General features: G+C 44.8%; 1 protein-coding gene across 22 annotated transcripts in view; it reads right to left on the bottom strand.

The window, feature by feature from the left end:
- Window positions 1-5,188, bottom strand: part of nek1 (NIMA-related kinase 1) — an 81,372-nt gene extending 76,184 nt beyond the window's left edge. For 10 of the 22 annotated variants that reach the window (XM_077594674.1, XM_077594685.1, XM_077594682.1 and 7 more), the window contains exons 1-6: window positions 4,808-4,991; window positions 2,568-2,725; window positions 2,383-2,479; window positions 2,173-2,270; window positions 1,972-2,055; window positions 1,557-1,624 (exon numbers count right to left, since the gene is read on the bottom strand). In XM_077594674.1, the coding sequence (XP_077450800.1) occupies window positions 1,557-1,624; window positions 1,972-2,055; window positions 2,173-2,270; window positions 2,383-2,479; window positions 2,568-2,684 (464 nt within the window). In that variant the 5' untranslated portion in view covers window positions 2,685-2,725; window positions 4,808-4,991. The other 12 variants (XM_077594676.1, XM_077594686.1, XM_077594681.1 and 9 more) reach the window with 4 other exon arrangements.
- Between the last annotated feature and the right edge of the window lie 13,950 nt (window positions 5,189-19,138).

The following is a 19,138-nucleotide window of genomic DNA, read 5'->3' as shown; positions in this document are numbered from 1 at the left end:
GAATGAAAGCATAAAACTGACCTTGGTACTTGACTCTTGACGGCAGTTTGACGATGAAAAACACTTTGTTGACCCAGTAAATTAGCTGCCAACTTCTGAGCAGCAGCTTCCCTTTCTTTTGTTGACAGCTTGCTAGCATAGATCGCATGCTTTGTGGCAAAGTGCCGGATATTATACTGTTTTTAACCGCCAGTTTCTTGGCATTTTAGGCAAACAGCAGATGATCGGTGTTCAGTGAAAAAATATTTAGTTGTCCACTCTGTATTGATCACTTGACATTCTTTCTCCACTTTCTCTTTTCTTAGGTCCGCTCATCTTCACAGAAGGGGTGATGGTCGAGAAGGGTCAGAGGGTATATTGCAAACGTGGAGAAATAGGCCTACGCTTCACCTCTACAAAGCCAATGCATCTGGTGTTATCTAGTGGAAAAGATCAAAATTGCAGGGAAAATAAAAAAATAACAAGGTTTTTTAATTTAATTAAAAACATTTAATGGGTTGCATGTGGCCCCCAGGCCGTAGTTTGCCCATGCATAGTCCAGATGGTTGACAAATTAAATGGCTCCGACCATGTTGTCATCATTCACCTGGACCCGTTGTTGCAAACCGCAAGCCATCTTAAAGATCTCCTGCAGATGTCTTAAAGGAAGACCACGTTCTTAATCGTCAGCCTTGTCGTCGTCCGCTCCCACGTCTTCCTCAATCCCTGAGCAGTGTGTTGACGTCCTCTTGTCATGCTAGCTTCACGGCCTTATCTATGGCATAAATCCCTCATAATTCTGGTTCATTTTTTTATTCCTACTGGTTACCACTAGTTTTGTGTCCTTGGAAAAGGATATTGTTTCCATTTTTCTGAATGTTCGCTACTTGTTCATGCTGCAATGGCGTGATAAGGCTTTAGCATATGTCGCAATGTCACTTTTTCGGTCAGTCATAATGTCTCGTATTTTCTTGGGCTCATTGGATGCCTTAGATGGCCCAGGACGCTTAGGAGGCTTGGGGTAGTCTTTCTCCACAGGAGATATCCGCGATGCAAAATTCACTCGCAACAATACAGGAGAAGGCAAGATGTCGTCCTTCTCGGCCTTTTTTATTTTTCAGCTCATCATTCTTCCACAGTGAAATATCGCTTCTTCAGCACTGAGCGCCACCCAATTCAGCATCGAAGCGGAGCCATGACTTCCACCATTTTTATCCCGTCTTCTGCTTATGAGTTTCAGCGTGAATTTTGAGATTTTTATGACCTTTTTTAAACATACTTAATATACAAAAACGTGATGTAATGAAGCTGCGACGTGGTGAAGGATGACAGTATTCCTCATCATCTTTTTCGTCTACTGAATGTTGGTCTCGAACGTCGCATCAGCACCCCTGTTCTTTGTGGTGTTCTGTTAGTGTAATGGAAGTTTATATTTATCGACTTTTGTCGAAGGTTTTATTATTAATCTTGCCAAAAATTATGTGATTATAATTACTGTTATTGTTTTATCACCCAGGTCTACATTTATAGTTATTTTTTTCCAAAAAAAACATGTAATTTTTCTTGATCTTTTATACCTGTTAAGCACCCTTGCAATTCCAAAGTCCCCAAGTTGCACAGTTCCATCTTTTGTAAGAAATATGTTCTATAAAAAAAAAAGACAGCATGCATACAATTATAACAGTTGGTGGTGCCAATGCAAAAAACAAAGGGTTTAATTAGGAGTCCCCAACCCAGTCCCAAAGGGTCGGTGTGGGTTCTGTTTTTTGTTTCTACCATTCCAGTACAGACAATTTAACTAATGAGGTTTCTGGGAAACAACCAGCACATGACTGTAGTCAATTGATCACATTTGTAAGACACCAGATAGTTGAAAAGGTGTTGTCTGTCTTGTTTGGTTAGAGTGAAATCTTACATCCACTGTGTCCCTTTGTGGAAGAGTTTGGAAACATCTGGATTAAATAAAGTATGTTGTTGTTTGTTCATTACGACCTGTGATTTGATGTCCCTGTGAAGAATTTTTCTATCATGGATGTACTTTAGTGCTAAGCAAATCTGCACAAACCAATCCAGGATCTAGAAGGAAAGATTTTGTATCAATACATTAGAAGTGTAATATTTTTTCATCACATTTTCAGATGTTGAGAATATTCATGACCACTCATATTATATGGTCATGTCATTGTTATTTACTTGTTCCTCTGGGAAAAACATTCCTTTCTGAGAGTTGATCTTCTTAAAGAGGTCTCCTCCCTCACAGTAGTCCATAACAATATACAGAAAACCCCTCTCTATAATTTCACATGGAAAAAAGACAATTAATCACTACGTTTTCATTCAGTAATCATTGCGATTCATAATGCATAATTCCGTCACAATTGGAGACAATCTCCTGTAGAATACCTTCAAAAGACTCCTTATACTGGACAATGTTAGGATGACTCATGTTTGCAAGGACGGCAACTTCTTTCCGAGATTCTTGTCTCGCTTTTTCAGACATCTGGTTATAGGATGGATCAACATTAAAGTCATAAAATGGGCATTACATTATCATGTGAAGGGGCAACTTGTTGACACAAATATCTTACCCCAGATATGCAGACCTCCTTGATGACATATTGGTGCCCATCCTTCTTATCTTTGACAAGTATAGCCTTTCCAAATGAACCTTCACCAATTTTCATCACCTTTTCATACTTGTCCATATTAATGGAATGTGAGGCATGTCATGCTGGTTTTGTAAATTCTGGAAATTAATGGAATACAATCAAGGATATGTGCCATAGACAGAGTTCTTGGCTTTCAAGCCTGGAGTATAAAAAGCATCATAGGCCATTCTCAGTCCCATCCAAAGTTAATACATTTCCTTTTTTTTTAAAATCAGCTACTATCATATTACACTTTTTTTTAATTTCAGGAAAGATTAAAAAACAAAAACAACATAGAGGCTTGGACCAGTTCTATATTTGATATGGAAAAGTTTTGGTCGGGAATCGCTTACACAAAGAACAAGGCAAAATACATATCCCCAATATTCATTCATTTATCTTCAGTACCGCTTATCCACACAAGAGTCACAGGGGTGCTGAAGCCAATTCTTTCAGACTTCGAGTGAAAGGCAGCCTACGCCCTAGATTGGTGGCCAATCAGCCAAAGGGTACACATACAGACAGACAAATATTCGCACATTCAATCACAGCTCAGCTCTCATCTCATTTTCTGAACCACTTTATACTCATTAGGGTCGCGGAGGGTGCTGGAGCCGGGGCGCATCACGGGGGGCGGGGGGCACCCAGAATCGGTGCCCAGCCGTTTGCAGGGCACAAGGAGACGGACAACCATGCACGCTCACACCCATGCCCATACCTAGGGGCAATGTAGAGCGTCCAATCAGCCTACCATGCATGTTTTTGGAATGTTTGGAGGAAACCGGAGTACCCGGAGGAAACCCACACAGGCCCAGGGAGAACATGCAAACTCCACATAGATGGACATGACCTGGATTTGAACACAGGACCCCAGAGCTGTGAGGCCGACGCGCTAACCACTTGCGCCGCCGGGCCGCCCCCCAAACAAACCTTAACCGAGCGGAAATCAATCCAGCACTTGCCTGCATCTATGTCAGGCGAGTGAACCATTACACCTTCAGGTGGCACGCCCAGTAGTTATAGCCTAGCCCAGTGTTTCCCAACCTTTTTTGAGCTGCGCCACACTTTTTGCATTGAAAAAATATCAAGGGACACCACCATCTGAAAATATTTTAATTTAAAACTATGTCACCTATATATGACAATAGTCATTCTCGTCAAAATTTTATCAGCAGGAATCACATATACCTCCAAAATTATTTGAAAATCTAATTTTTCACACTGACCTAAAGTCACCAAAATTGATGTCTGCGGACCTTGAACAAGTTCCGGTTTGAGTGATGCAAAAATAAGTAATGCAATGTTTTTAATTGGATAATTTTATGATTTTTATCCAAATATTACTTACATCTCCTAATATTACTAAAAAATGTTGTGCTCACACAGACTTTACGTCCGCAAAAGTTGAAGCCCTTGAAACCAAAAAACTTCTGGTTCATGTTAGAGAAAAATAAGCATCAAAATGACCGTTTCACAATTTGAATATTGTAAGTATATTCTATAATTTAACTTTCATCATATTTTGATTTTAATCGTTCAATTTTATTCTCGTTATATTGATATTAATTTTTCTCTCTGAATATTACCCAAGGCACACCTGACCATTGCTCACGGCACACCGCGGCACAGTGGTTGGGAAACACTGCCTTGCCTATTTGACAAAAAAAATGCCAGATCGTACAAGTAACAGTGGTCCCAAGTCTTGTTTCCCTAAGGGTTGCTGGGTTCCCTACCAATAAATTCAGCAGGAAAACCGTGGGGGGTTTCTGTACAAGGAATATACCAGTAACATAACAAATCAAATCCAGCAATGTTCTGTTTGATTCACTGTGTTTTGGAACTGGGTTTGTTAGTGTAGGAATCAGTATTTTCTAGATTTCGTGTAGGGATAGAAACCAGGCAAGACTGAGCAAAATAGACAACAATGGAATAGCTTAAATTATGTTATTCGTGTTCTCAACTGATTCTTTGTGGTGAAACGTGTGGAATTTAGTTGATGTTTCGCTTTCATGGGTGCTAGTGACATCGTTAACATTAAGCTTAGGAGTTATCTTAGCGCAATTGGAGGGGGGGAAACTCCCTCCTGTAGAACAGTTAGAACACAAAACCTATGTATAACAGGTAAAATTAACGTTCTATTGAACACCATCAAAGTGAAACAAAAGACAAAGTTAGCTTACGATTAGCGATTCAATTGAGCTTGCATTTGGGTCTTGCAGTACTGCTGAAGCGCCTGGGTAGGGTCCCACCTCGATAGTTGATAATTTATTGGCTATGGTAAACTTTGGCGATATTCAACTGGTTCATAAGACTGTCTGTCAATGATGCTGCATAATAGGTTCCCACCCACAAAACACAACATAGGAGACGCTTGTACCGGATACTCTCCATAGCAACCAAAAGACGACAAGGCACATTTTGACTGCGGCCAAGTGCTGTTTCTCTTTCCGTAGTCAAGCCGGCCGCGCTTCAATTTCCGTCCTTCAGGTTTTACGGCAAAGGGGGAGGACGTGCGCATGAACAGAGAAAAAAAGAAGAGGCGCTACGCGCAGCGGATTTCTACTCCCTCATTCGAATTGCAATTTAATGTAAAGATGCCATATTGACAAATAGACGTCAGTCTTTAAATAAATAAAAATAAAACTACGCCATTGATTTTTTTTCTGTCTATAGAAGGAAATACCAGAGATGACGTCAACATGCAGTTCCAGCACAGCGTAATTAATAAATGGAGTGTCGTTGAAAAACTAAAAGGCGTTCGATAAACACAACGTAATCACCTATTTTTTCTGTGAATTTGGTGTCAATTCGTCAAATGATTTGGGAGCTATTGAAGAAATTAGTCATTAATAACAGTAATAAATTAATAAATAATAAATAGAGTCTGTTTTGCCCATATGCCCGTGATTGCTTGTATTGATTAGTGGTGAAAAGTCATTATCAGATCAATATACTTTAACAATATTACTCACTGGCAGCAACGACAAGAGAAATGACGTCGGAGTGAAAAAGGTCATTCCTATCTATTTTTCTTTTATAAATTATAGTTATTTGAACAATCTCACACATTCCACACAGACAGTAATAAATTACGTATAAAGCAGCAATGCATTCCAATAACGCTTCGCGAGTGAGGTTTGGTGGCAATGAGCATGCTCAATAATGCTTCAACAAGGTAGCTTTGTCGAAACTCCCAAGCCTTAACTGAGCATGTGCATTGTCACCACGCACCCACTACAGAGGAAAGATAGAAGGACAACTTGACGACCCCCGAACAATGTGGCAGAGCATACGGATCCTCACGAACTACAAGGGCCGAACAGCGACTCCTGCAACCTCAGATGAGGCACTCGCAGAGGACCCAAACAACTTTTTTGCCCGCTTTGTGTTCCAAGCCCACCACCCAGTAACACCACATAATGGGGGTTGGGGGCTTTGTCTGTACATACACAACGACTGGTGCTGCAACAGTAGGATCATTAACACTCAGTGTTCTCCTGATTTAGAGGTCTTGGCAGTTCTGTGCAGGCCCTCTATCTATCTAGGGAGCTAACTGTAGTCATGGTAATGGCTGTTAACATACCACCGGATGCTAACGTTAGCATGGCACTTAGCCTCCTGCTAGCGACTGTAAACAAAGATCAACTTGACCACACCGATGGAGTCCTTATTGTCGCCGGTCACTTCAACAAAGCATGTTTAAAGACTGTTCTGCCTAAGTCTGGATCCGACCATCTCTGCCTGTCCCTGACCCCCTCATACACCCCACTCCGGAGGCTAACAAGGCCACAAATAAAGATAATAAAAACATGGCCTGAGAACACCCTTTCTCAGCTACAGGACTGTTTTTCCTGCACCTTTTAGGAAGTTTTTGAACACCACAACCTCCAGGACTACACGGACACTGTACTTTCCTACATCAAAAACTGCACGGACACTGTCACTGTTAACAAACGTATCCAGGTTTTTCCTAACCAAAACCCCTGGATGACCAGTAAGACACAGGCACTCATTAAATGCCGTAACACCGCCTTCAGGTAAGGGGACAAGTTACAATACAGCGCTACCAGAGCAGACCTGAAGAGAGGCATTAAAAAGGCCAAGGCAGCATATACAAGGAAAATTGAGGAGCACTTCACAGAAAATAACCCAAAGAACATGTGGCAGGAAATACGACACATTACCAATTAAAATGACAATAATAAGGTGTCTGTTAACACAGATGCCTCACTAGGGAAGGCACTGAACTGTTTCTTTGCCCGCTTTGAGACTGACAAACCGGATTAAGTCTCAACACATCCACCACCTTGCAGCAGTACACTAAAGCTTCAGGAACATGAAGTGAGACAGTTACTGCGGACTGTGAACACCAGGAAGACTGCTGGCCCTGACGGAGTACCTGGGAAGTTGCTCAAGGCCTGTGCTGACCAGCTGACTGGGGTTTTCACAAAGATTATCAATTGTTCCCTGCAACAATCCATCATCCCCTCTTGCACTTACGCCTGTGATCATGAAGTGCTTTGAAAAGTTGGTCGCCCGCCACATCAGGGATACAATCCCTCCCTCAGTTGACCCTCACCAGTTTGCTTATAGAGCAAACAGGTCCACTGAGGACGCCATCACCGTAACTCTATACACAGCACTGAGCCACCTGGAACACCAGGGGGACTATGTGAGAATGCTTTTCATTGACTATAGCTCAGCCTTCAACACCATAATACTGGACATTCTGGCTGACAAACTCTCCCACCTTGGACTATCCTCTTCCATCTGCTCCTGGATTAAGAACTTCTTAACCAACCGTCCACAAACTGTTAGACTTGGTCCCCACCTCTTCCTCCATTACACTGAGCACTGGCTCCCTTCAAGGTTGTGTACTGAGTCCTCTTCTATACTCCCTGTACACATACGACTGTACACCGACCCACCAGTCTAACTCCATCATCAAATTTTCCAATGACAACACTGTGGTCGGACTCATCTCCTGGGGGGAAGAGTCCGCCTACAGAGATGAAGTCAACAAACTGTCTTTGTGGTGCTCGGTGAACAATCTCACACTGAACACCACGAAAACTAAAGAAATAATCCTAGACTTTCGCATATGACTGTACACCAACCCACCACTCTAACTCCATCATCAAATTTGCCGATGACACCACTGTGGTCGGATTCATCTCAGGGGAGGATGAGTCTGCCTACAGAGATGGTCAACAAACTGTCTTCGTGGTGTTTGGTGAACAATCTCACACTAAACACCACGAAAACTAAATAAATAATCCTGGACTTTTGCAAACGCAACACAGATCTGGCCCCACTCCTCATAAATGGAGTATGCATAGACCGGGTCCAGTCCTTCAAATTCCTGGGGGTCCACATCACTGACAAGCTCTCCTGGTCTACCAACACAACGGCAGAGGTGAAGAAGGCCCAGAAATGACCCCATTTCCTGAGCGTACTCAGGAGGAACAACTAAGCTTCTGGTAACCTTCTATAGAGCCACTGTGGAGAGCGTCCTGGCATACTGTATTACAGTGTGGTACACTGGAAGCACAGCAGCAGACAGAAAAGCCATGCAGGGAGTGATAAACAACGCCCAGAAGCTCATCGGCTGCTCTCTGTCCTCAATGGATGACATTGTCAGCCCTCGCTACCTCAGCAGACCCGGAACATTGTTAGGGACCCATACCACCCTGGTCACAACCTGTTCCAGCTGCTGCCCTCTGGCAGACTGTGAAATATGAAATGCATTCTTATAGCTTTAGTAACTAGAAAAGAATTTTACTGACACCTACTGGTCAAGGCCTGTCATCACTTTGTATATAGCACCTCCCCCTTGTGTTGTTCCCGCCTAAAGTTTGTCTCCGCCTACTTTGAATAAAACCCTCCCACACAGAGGTAGGAGTTTGTATTTTGGCAGGGGGAGCTACAAGTTGGACGTATGCTCTGTCCGTCCGCCCCCTCCGCCTTCGGAAGGGGTGGGGGCAAGACAAAGACAAAGAAGCAAGCGAGCAGCGGCCATCTTGGAAGCAACCTGCCATTTTACCACTCCTATCGGCCGATGGAGTAAAAAGTTATCCTTTTGGATGCCTTCTCTGCTCAAAGATTTAGATGTTTGGGAATAGTCCTAACATTTCTGGTGCCTTTGAAACCCGGGGATTCTTATCTTGATTCCAGCAACGACAGATCAGAAAGCCAAGAAACCTGACGTCAGCTACTCCCGCTTTGAGAGAGGTAGATCTGGTCTGCTGCGGCCCGAGAACAGATTACGAATGATCCCTTCGTGCAGAGGAAGCACCAAAGCAGTAAGGCACTGGTTAAAATTAATTTGTAAAAACCAATTCGGCATAAAACCTCGTTTTCTATTGTGGAAAAGTCAAGAAAAAAGCTTCATTCGTGGGAGATAAGTTGTGTGTATACCGTTGGGAAGTATGTAAGTGTAAAAAATAATACGTAAGGTATACAACGGATCGGTAATCCGAGAACGGCATTACTAAGTGACGATTAGCCTGGCAGAGAAGGGGGGTAACGCCCGACCGTAGAAAAGGTTTTCGAGAATTGAGTAAAAATAAAGAGAAAAAGTATCGTTATACCATGCCAAGGGTAAAGAGGAGCGCAATATATATAAAATAAATAGAATAATAACTATAAGCATGCAAATAATATCATATGAAGAGAGATACGCGCTCATAAATCTCGACGATTGCCGCACAAAATAGAAGAATAAACGGCTAGAAAGCTACTTAGACGGATAAATAAGATAATAAAATAAGTATTTAAAAGATAATGAATTGAGACATTCTGACCGACCACCAAGATATAATCAATCGATCAGATATCAAGGTGGAAAATGATCTAGAAATTTGAAATCAATTTCTGAAATCGCCAATAATCCCTTTCTTTCTTCTTTTTTCAGGGATGGCGATGACAAATTATGGAAAATTATTTAGTTCAATTAAATTTTTGATGAGAATGCAGCAGCAGTACTCCAAATGTTAAACTTGAAGTGGAGGAACAAATCCGCTATGCGAAATGGGGAATTTGGGAGCACTGAGATGAAAAAACAAAGACAGTGCATGATATGGAATTTCAAAGAACCATTGATTTATAGTGATAAGGGCATCCAAATTGTGTTAACAGAAAAATAAACGGGATTGACAAAAGGTTACATATTTCGTTATGAAATCATTGCGCCTACATAACGAGGTCAACTGGACAACAAAATATGGAAATCCTATTTAGTAGACCATACCAAATGCCATAATTCACTACACGATTGGAGCTGGATGATGAGGCCAATCTGGCTATCTGCATAAAAAAAAAAAACTTTAAAGAAACGCATTGAATTTGGGTTAGCAGAAGGAGACTGTGCTTCTTAACAGGAAACAAACTGGATCAACGGTGGTTCCAAGAGCCTGTGTTCTCAACCCAAAGTATAGAGAAGACGCACGAGCAACCCAAAATGCGAACATCCGTTCAAGTGTTGCTGACCAACCAGCAGACATGAAAATAGCGGGATCCACCTTTGCACCGTGAGAAGGTTCTCTCAGTTGAAACGTATGAGGAGACAGGTAAGATAAAAATGTTGACGTGATCAGACGTAATGGCAAGCAATCCAATATTGATTGGAATGATTATTGCTCGGGGAGCAATGCCATTAAGCATAAGGAACTTTTTATATTGGTTTTATTGTCTCCATAAAAAAGGTGAAAGCGTTTCAATTGAGACAAACCTTCTTACAGATTTTTAAAGTAAACAATTAGGGAGAAAAGAGAAACTACAATGGATAGAAATGTAACTAGATTTTAATTTTATGCCTGACTATTGAAAAATATTGATTAAGAAAGTTTTATAGGAGATGATTGGCAAACTCCAAAGACAATGGAATGTGTCCAGACACATCAAGGCTCGGTAGACTTCAGGAGGTGTAATGGGAACTGCAGGCATTGGGGGAACATCCCGAGCAATTGGAGGTGCTGGTCGCCCATCATCGACTTTGTAAATGTCTGCGTACACCCGAGCAAAAAGAGAACTTTGCCCCTCTGCATCCGCGACACCGACCCCATCAGCATCCTTGAGTTTAACCACTTGATTGTGTAGACGTTTGTTGGCTTGAACATGGGCAAAGAAGCGTTTGGGGTTTGCACGAGATGACTGCGCTAACCTCAGTTCATAATTGTTTCGCTCTTGCCTTTCAGTGAACACTGCTCTATTTCGTTGCTGCTTGTAGACCTCATACGCTGCCGCCGTGCCTCGTTCCTGGAATTTGCGCCAAGCAACATCTCTGAGAGTCCGTTCCCGCTTCACCTTTTGCGTCGCCCAGGGTTTGTGCTTCTGGTGCTGTGGCATCGACAATGGTACTGTAAGCTCCGTCACCCGGAGTATGGATTGTTTCAACGATGTCCACAGCTCGCTGACTGAAGTGATCTCCATGAAGGAAGCCCAGTCAACAGCCTCGGAAGCCTCCGCCAGTGCGTGATGATTCAGGGCAGAAAACCTTCTCTTCGGAAGCATCTCAATCTGTAAGGCCGGAATTGTTGTGTGTCAATTGAATTTAAGTACCACACTGTCAGACATGGAGAGCGGCGTGAGGATGTTGAGAGACGATACCGACGACGGGTAGCACGTGAGTACCAGGTCCAGAAGAGACGGGCGTTGGTTACTGCGGAGGCGCGTTGGAGCTGCAACATGCTGTGTTAAAAAGCAGTTCTCAACTGTGTCGAGGAGTGCCTGATCGAACCGGTCGGCTGATAAGCAGACAACATCGCTCCAGTCTATTGATGGTGCGTTGAAGTTGCCAATAATAAGGCAGTCTTGGTATGATGAGACCGAGCGAATTGCACTGATTACGTGGTTGTCGTCTTCGGCAGTAGCTTGTGGGGATCGGTAGACTCCCAAGATAGGCAGACAGACTCTACCCACAGTTATATTGCATCGCACAACCTCGAAGAAGTCGGTCTGTTGAGCAGCGGGAAGGAGAGGACAAAGGGAGGGCTTTAGCTCGCCCTTAGCATAGATGATAACTCCACCACCACGTCTGTCTCGTCTGTCGCACCGGAAGTGGATATAGTCCACCAGGTTTATCTCAGCATCGTGCACTTCAGAGCTTAGCCAAGTTTCAGTAATGACGATCAAATCAGGCTTGATTCTTGATACAATACTGAAGAGATCACTGAACTTGGAGATCAAACTGCACGCGTTGGTGTAGATGATGACTAGGGGTGGGCCACCGCCATCCCTTGTTACCTCACCGTCACCCAGTTGTTCTGAGTCTCTGTGGTCACCTTCAGTGGCGGGTGGATGTAGCTTGTCAGGGCTAGTTGGCCGTTGCGGATCCACAGACCTCTTTCGCCCTTCTGACGTCTCGCTGCCAGCTCTGCTACGAGGTTGCGCCAACGAATCCTCTCCCTCAAAGAGTACTCCTTCCGAAAATCCAGTTCGAGATCTGGCCATTGGATTGTCTTGGCGCTTGTTAAGAAGGTCTCGACATCAGATGGAGTGCCAAGAGTCATCTTTAATGGACGGGGGCGCGCGTCAGCAGAGGATGGCGGCTCGCGTCCAAGCCTCACCGATCTTCCGAGTGAGAGAGATGCCCCGGGTGGAAGAGTCTCCAGGATCGACTTGATACAAAATTTGGCAAACTCGCGATCTTTCAGCGCGCTGCCAACAGCTGGGAGTTCGGGCGACTCGGGAACACCATAAATTATCACACTCCTCTCGCGTTCCGACACAGCCTCTTTACTGGATCTCGCGAAAGCAATTGGATTTGATGGGGCTTGAGGTTTAGGCAAATAACTTTGCCTACCGATGTCGTCACTGCCATCTGCGGTGTCTAAGCAGGCTGACTCGTAGTCATCCTCATGATTGGCCGCCTCGTCAGTGCTAAACTTCGCGGCTGAAGATTGCTCAGGAGCCTGTTTCGTCTTTTTTGCCTTCCTCTTCTTTTTTGGCATATGGCAATTTGCTGCTTGTTCAGCATACGTGCAGGGGGCAATAGGTAGACTCTGCGGTGTGGCTTTGCATACAGAGCTCGCCTTTGATATTTCATCCAGCTTAATTTGCATCTCGGAGAAAGCCTGCTGCAGCTGGTGATACTTTTTTTGGAGATCTACAAAGCGATCATCACAGAAACTGCACTTACATATGCAGGTAGGTGCGGCAGTTGAACTTGGAGGTCTGTTATTTTTAGATCTTGAAGTCGCGGGCATGGGGAAGTTGAAAGATCCGTTTCGTAGTAGCGGAAAAACTTCTTCTGCTAACAAGCTAATGCTAACAAGCTATTGCTAGCACAATCAACACTTTGTCTCTACGGCTGAACCAGGTGTCTAACCTAATCCCTAATTTAGTCAATGTAATCGTATTTGTCAAATACGCTTGTTTCTCATGGGACAACCACTAAAAGTCATGGTCCTGATGGTATTCACCCGAGGGTCCTCCAGGCACTCGCTCCGACCATAGCACTTCCCCTCGCTCATCTCTTCACACTGTCCTTGCAATCAGGTGACATCCCCAAAGACTGGAGACGAGCCGTCATCTGCCCTATCTACAAGAAAGGAGACCGAGAAGACCCGTTGAATTACCGACCGGTCTCCCTCACTTCAGTGATCTGCAAGATGTTCGAATCTATTATCAAAACGCCCATGATGGCCCATCTCCAGAACGCAGCGGTGATCTCCGACAGTCAACATGGCTTCGTGTCCAAGAGATCCTGCCTCACCAAGTTGCTGATGATGGAGGAATGGGTCACTCAAATAATGGACGATCGACAAATTGCCGACCTGGTCTTCCTGGACTTCGCCAGGGCGTTCGATTCGGTCAACCATCGCTTGCTACTCCGCAAGCTGGAAGCTTATGCGAATCACCCAGCAGTCGTGAGGTGGATTGGTGCGTTTTTGGCTGGCCGCACCTTTCAAGTTCAAGTCAACGGCACACTCTCGGAGACTCACAACGCCCCCAGCGGTGTCCCCCAAGGCTCCGTTCTTGGACCACTGTTGTTTTTGGTGTTTGTCAACGACCTGCCAGAGCACATCTCCCAGCGGGTTCTCCTCTTTGCTGATGATGTGAGGCTCGTTGCTCCCCGGAGTGACTTCGAGGACCTGCGTAGGTGCCTTCATCACGTGTGGAGATGGTCGAACCTTTGGGACTTGCAGCTCAACATCACTAAATGCAGTCTTTTGGCTATTGGGGCTCCTCCTGATGCACCTCTCGATTTTGAACCGGGACGTCTGGAACTAGAACGATCTCAACGGTGCAAGGATCTGGGCATCATTGTCGATTCCACTTTCAAACCAACTGCCCAATGCATCCAATCAGCCAACAAAGCTCGCGCAGTGCTGTTCCTGATGTTCCGGTCCTTTGCCATTCCGCTGTATGTTTCCCTGGTGAGGCCCATTCTCGAGTATGGTGTCCAAGCTGCATCACCGTACCTCGCCAGGGACATCCAGCATCTGGAGCGGGTCCAGAGACTTGAAACGAGGATGGTCCGCGGCCTCAGCACATTGTTTTACGAGGAAAGATGCCAGCGACTCAATCTTCCGACCCTTGAGGCTAGGCGTTTGCAAGGGGACCTGATACTGGCCTAAAACATCCTCCACGGTAACTACAACATGCCCCGTGATCTCTTCTTCACGCCCGCACCTGATCGAGGTCTGAGGGGTCATTCATGGAAGGTGTATCCTCGCAGGTTCCGGCTAAATCGGCGGAAGGCTGCTTTTTCGGTGCGCATCGCCGGACCTTGGAACCGGCTTCCACAGAGTGTGGTCGAGAAGCCGACGGTCGCTCAGTTCAAGAAAGCTCTGAATGACGTGTTGGCCGTGAACCAGTGACAACACCGTGTTTTCTACACACTTCTTTTATCTTCTTTACATGGCCCTTAGCCTTTGTGCACTTCTTTTCGCCAATAAATTGAATTGAATTACACTTGATAAAAAGACTACTAGTTTGGGGTATTTTGAATTTCAAACAAATGATTTGGGACTTGATTAGTATGCATTTTATAAGTAATGGGCTTTAATTGCTCTGAAGGACACAATTACCATATTTTCACGCCTATAAGGCGCGCATAAAAGTCAAAAAAAGTCAAAAAATTTCTCCAAAATAGACAGGGCGCCTTTTAATGCAGAGCGCCTTTTGTGAGCGCCGAGTGACGCCGAGCGACGCCGAGCGGGGGCGCTCGCAGCGCCGACGAGATGAGACGAGAGCAGCATTCTTGACTTGAGAGCAGCTGGGAGAAACATCTCCACAGTCACCATTCGACTGAAGGCAAAAGCGCTCGCGGAGGATTTGAAACTTGAACATTTCGAAGGAGGACCGTCGTGGTGCTTTCGTTTTATGAAACGGCATCATCTGGCTATCAGAGTGAGGACAACCGTGGCGCAGCAACTCCTGGCGGACTACATTGACAAGCTAGCCGCTTTCCGCACCTACTGCTCCAAGCTGATTGCCGATAAACGTATACAGCCAAACCACATTACCAACATGGACGAGGTGCCGCTGACTTTCGACATCCCGATGAACCACACTGTCGAGAGAAAGGGGACCAGCACGGTGGCGATACGAACATCGGGTCACGAGAAGTCGGGTTTTACTGTCGTTCTCGCTTGCCATGCTAATGGGCAGAAGCTACCACCAATGGTGATCTTCAAGCGAAAGACTCTGCCTAAAGAAAAGTTTCCAGCCGGCGTAATCGTGAAGGTGAATCCAAAAGGCTGGATGGATGGGGAGAAAATGCGAGAATGGTTACGTGACATTTATGTCAAGCGACCAGATGGATTTTTTCACAGCTCGCCGTCTGTTTTGATTTGCGACTCCATGCGTGCTCATCTCACAGCAACAGTTAAAAACCAGATCATGAAAATGAACTCAGAGCTTGCCGTCATTCCCGGAGGCTTGACCAAAGAATTACAGCCGCTGGACATCGGCATCAACCGGGTTTTCAAATCAAAGTTACGAGCGGCGTGGGAGCAGTGGATGATCGCTGGCGAACACAGCTTCACGAAAAGTGGCAGGCAGCGCCGGGATTCTTACGCTACGATTTGTCAATGGATCGTTGCCGCCTGGGCGAACGTGTCTGCTTGCACGGTTGTTCGAGCTTTTGCCAAAGCCGGCATAATTTCTAAGGAGCCACATGGAAATGACGGTGACTCTGATAACGAAGAGAGGGGGGACCCGGCTATTTGGAAGGCTCGTTCGGGTAATTGTTTAATTCTGACACAGAAGATGAGGAGTTTGAGGGATTTGAAGGTGATGATGACTTGAGTAAATTGTAAAATGTCCAAATAAAGCACTACCGAACTCAGTTTTGCTTCCGTTGCCTTTTTAAAGCGTGTTTTTAGCGTGTGGGTGTAGCGCCCAAGAACTATATTTCCCAGCAGTCACTGCGCACCGGAACCCGCAAATAAGCTGCTTCCGGTAGCCAGCGCTATCGCGTTTCGATCTTAATCCATATTAAATGTATAATATATATGCGTCTAATGAAATGGTGCATGCTTTGTGTGTCTAAAATACAGAAATAGCACTCGTTACTGACACTGCGGCGTAAGAAACGATGCGCCAAATAGGCGTGAAAATACGGTACGCTAAAATATTAACCCTGACAAACAAGGGGTGGTTACATTTTAGTGGGTTCAATTCTTTTCAGAATCATAAATGTGTACATTTGTTTCTGATATTAATTGATGTGAATGTAACTGTTGCAGAGAGCGGTAAAGCTGTTTTCCTGAGGGGGAAGCAGCCTGGTTTGCTTTTTGTATTTTTCCTATTTTTAGTATGATTAGTTAATTTGTGTAATTGCAGGAAAGGAAAAAACAAATAGAGTTCTTGATCTCAACAAGGAAGCAGTGATCAAAATAGAATACCAGCTAGCATTTTAATTTGACTGATAAGGCATTTAAATTTGCACAAACTATGGTGATAGAATAAGTAAGATTGTTGTGATTTTTGTTCATTGGAGTATTAAGCCCAACCAAATAGCTGTATGCAAATGTAAGGCACATACTAGAGGCATCGACAGATTTAGTAGAGGAAATGCCAGAGCAGATACAGCAGCTAAAGAAGCAGCGCAAACACTTGGTGCACAGTATGCATAGCAACAAGGGCTGAGCCGATCTCAACAACAGTCTGCAGAGGAATTGTACACAGCTAAAGGCCTACCGTGCCTACCAAAAAATTTATTCCAAAATTGAGCCATGGAAGGAGCCATGTCTCAACATGGGGTATGATGAACACGGTACAGCGTGTGTTCCATGTCCCAGAGGTCTAAATACCTATTTTAATTTGTTTTGTAGGAACTGTTTAATTTGTTACAGACATAACCTCAGGCCCAAATGAGGGCAATGTCCAAAAGGTACCTACCTATTCGAAATTTAACACCTAGAAATAAGTCTAAAAAACACTGCTCATACCATCTGAGGAGCGTGGGACTGGTAGAGCAAACAAATGGTACGATAAAACCAAGACTTGGGAAGGCCATGGGGGAGATAAAGAAGACATGGCCAGAACGCCTCACACTGGCCAAAACGTATATGAAGATAGTACCAACTAGCTCGGGATTAACACCTTTTGAGATAGTTCATGGAAGACCATTCCAACTTCCTCTATGGGAAGGTGAACCATGACAAGAGACTAAGGGTGAGGCAGATCTACTCACAGAGTGGATGGTAAAAGGTTTAGAGAGAAATTTATCCAAAGAACATGTAAGCTGCGGTGATCCCCTTTTTGTCTACCTTACAGGAGGTGGTGAAGCCAGGTGACTGGATCCTGATTCGAGTCATAAAAAGGAAGTCCTGGTTCTCTCCACGATGGGAAGACCCATTTGTGGCCCAACTCACCAACCTCCACAGTAGCAAAGATCGCTGAAAAGTCAAAGGGGATTCACGAATCCCAGGTCAAGGTAGTTCGAGACACAGGTGACTCTGAGTAATAATAATAATAATAATCGGACATAGGCCATGTCGTCATTACCACAACACAAAAAGCCTACTTGTCATCACACGCAGAAACTGCGTGTGACGAAATTGATGGTGCTTCTCCATAAGCTACGTTTAATCGGCAAAAGACCTAAATAAGTGTAAGTTACGGACTTGTAATTTGTCATTCCGCTGTTGTGGATACAGGTCGCTTACCTCTCGATTACATACAGGTCGCTTACCTCTCGATTACCGCACACTGTCTGCCACTTACCTTCCTTCAAGTCAGCTAGTAGGAGGCAGATCACCAACCAAACATCTATTCATATGCCGCAGAAGGGAATGTGTGTATGTTAGCGCGAGTTTAGATGTCTGATGGATGTGGGGAAAAAACTGTCCTTAAGCCTATTTGTCCGAGCTTTGTGGGACCTATAGCGTCTGCCAGAGGGCAGCAGCTGGAACAGATTGTGACCAGGGTGGTAAGGGTCCCCTATGATGTGCTTGGCTCTGCTGAGGTAACGCGGGCTGGCAATGTCTTCAAGTGAGGGCAGAGAGCAGCCGACAATCCTCTGGGCAGTGTTAATCACTTTCTGCATGGCCTTTTTGTCTGCCGCCGTGCTTCCAGCGTACCACACTGTGATGCCGTACGCCAGGATGCTCTCTACAGTGGTTCTATAGAAGGTTCTCAGAAGATTGGAGCCCAAGTTGTTCTTCCTAAGTACCCTGAGGAAATGGAGTCGTGTCTGAGCCTTCTTCACCACTGCCGTGGTGTTTGTAGACCATGAGAGCTTGTCCGTGACGTGGACCCCCAGGAATTTAAAGGACTGGACCCTGTCTACACATACTCCATTTATGAGGAGTGGGGCCAGATCTGTGCCGTGTTTGCGAAAGTCCAAGATTATTTCTTTAGTTTTCGTGGTGTTCAGTGTGAGATTGTTTACCGAGCACCACGAAGACAAATTGTTGACCTCATCTCTGTAAGCCGACTCATCCCCTCCTGAGATGAGTCCGACCACAGTGGTGTCGTCAGCGAATTTGATGATGGCGTTTGACTGGTGGGTGGGTGCACAGTCGTAGGTGTACAGGGAGTACAGAAGAGGACTCAGTACACAGCCTTGAGGGGAGCCAGTGCTTAGTGTAATGGAGGAAGAGAGGTGGGGACCAAGTCTAACAGTCTGTGGTCGGTTGGTCAAGAAGTCCTTTATCCAGCAGCAGATTGAAGAGGATAGTCCAAGGTGGGAGAGTTTGTCAGTCAGAATGTCCGGTTTTATGGTATTGAAGGCTGAGCTGTAGTCAATGAAGAGCATCCTCACGTAGTTCCCAGGGTGTTCCAGATGGCTCAGTGCTGTATGAAGAGCAATGGCAATAGCATCATCAGTGGACCTGTTTGCCCTATAAGCAAACTGGTGAGGGTCAATTGAGGGAGAGATTGTATTCCTGATATGGCGGGCTACCAACTTTTCAAAGCACTTCATGATCACAGGCGTGAGGGCAACAGGCCTATAATCATTCATGCTGCCAATGGTTGGCTTTTTGGGGACAGGGATGATGGTGGCAGATTTCAGACAAGATGGAATGATGGATAGTTGCAGGGAACAATTGAAAATA

The sequence above is a fragment of the Stigmatopora argus genome, chromosome 24, assembly GCF_051989625.1.
Source record: "Stigmatopora argus isolate UIUO_Sarg chromosome 24, RoL_Sarg_1.0, whole genome shotgun sequence".
Lineage (NCBI taxonomy): Eukaryota > Metazoa > Chordata > Actinopteri > Syngnathiformes > Syngnathidae > Stigmatopora > Stigmatopora argus.
Note: the sequence above shows the minus strand (reverse complement) of the source record. Positions and strands in the feature narration are given on the sequence as shown.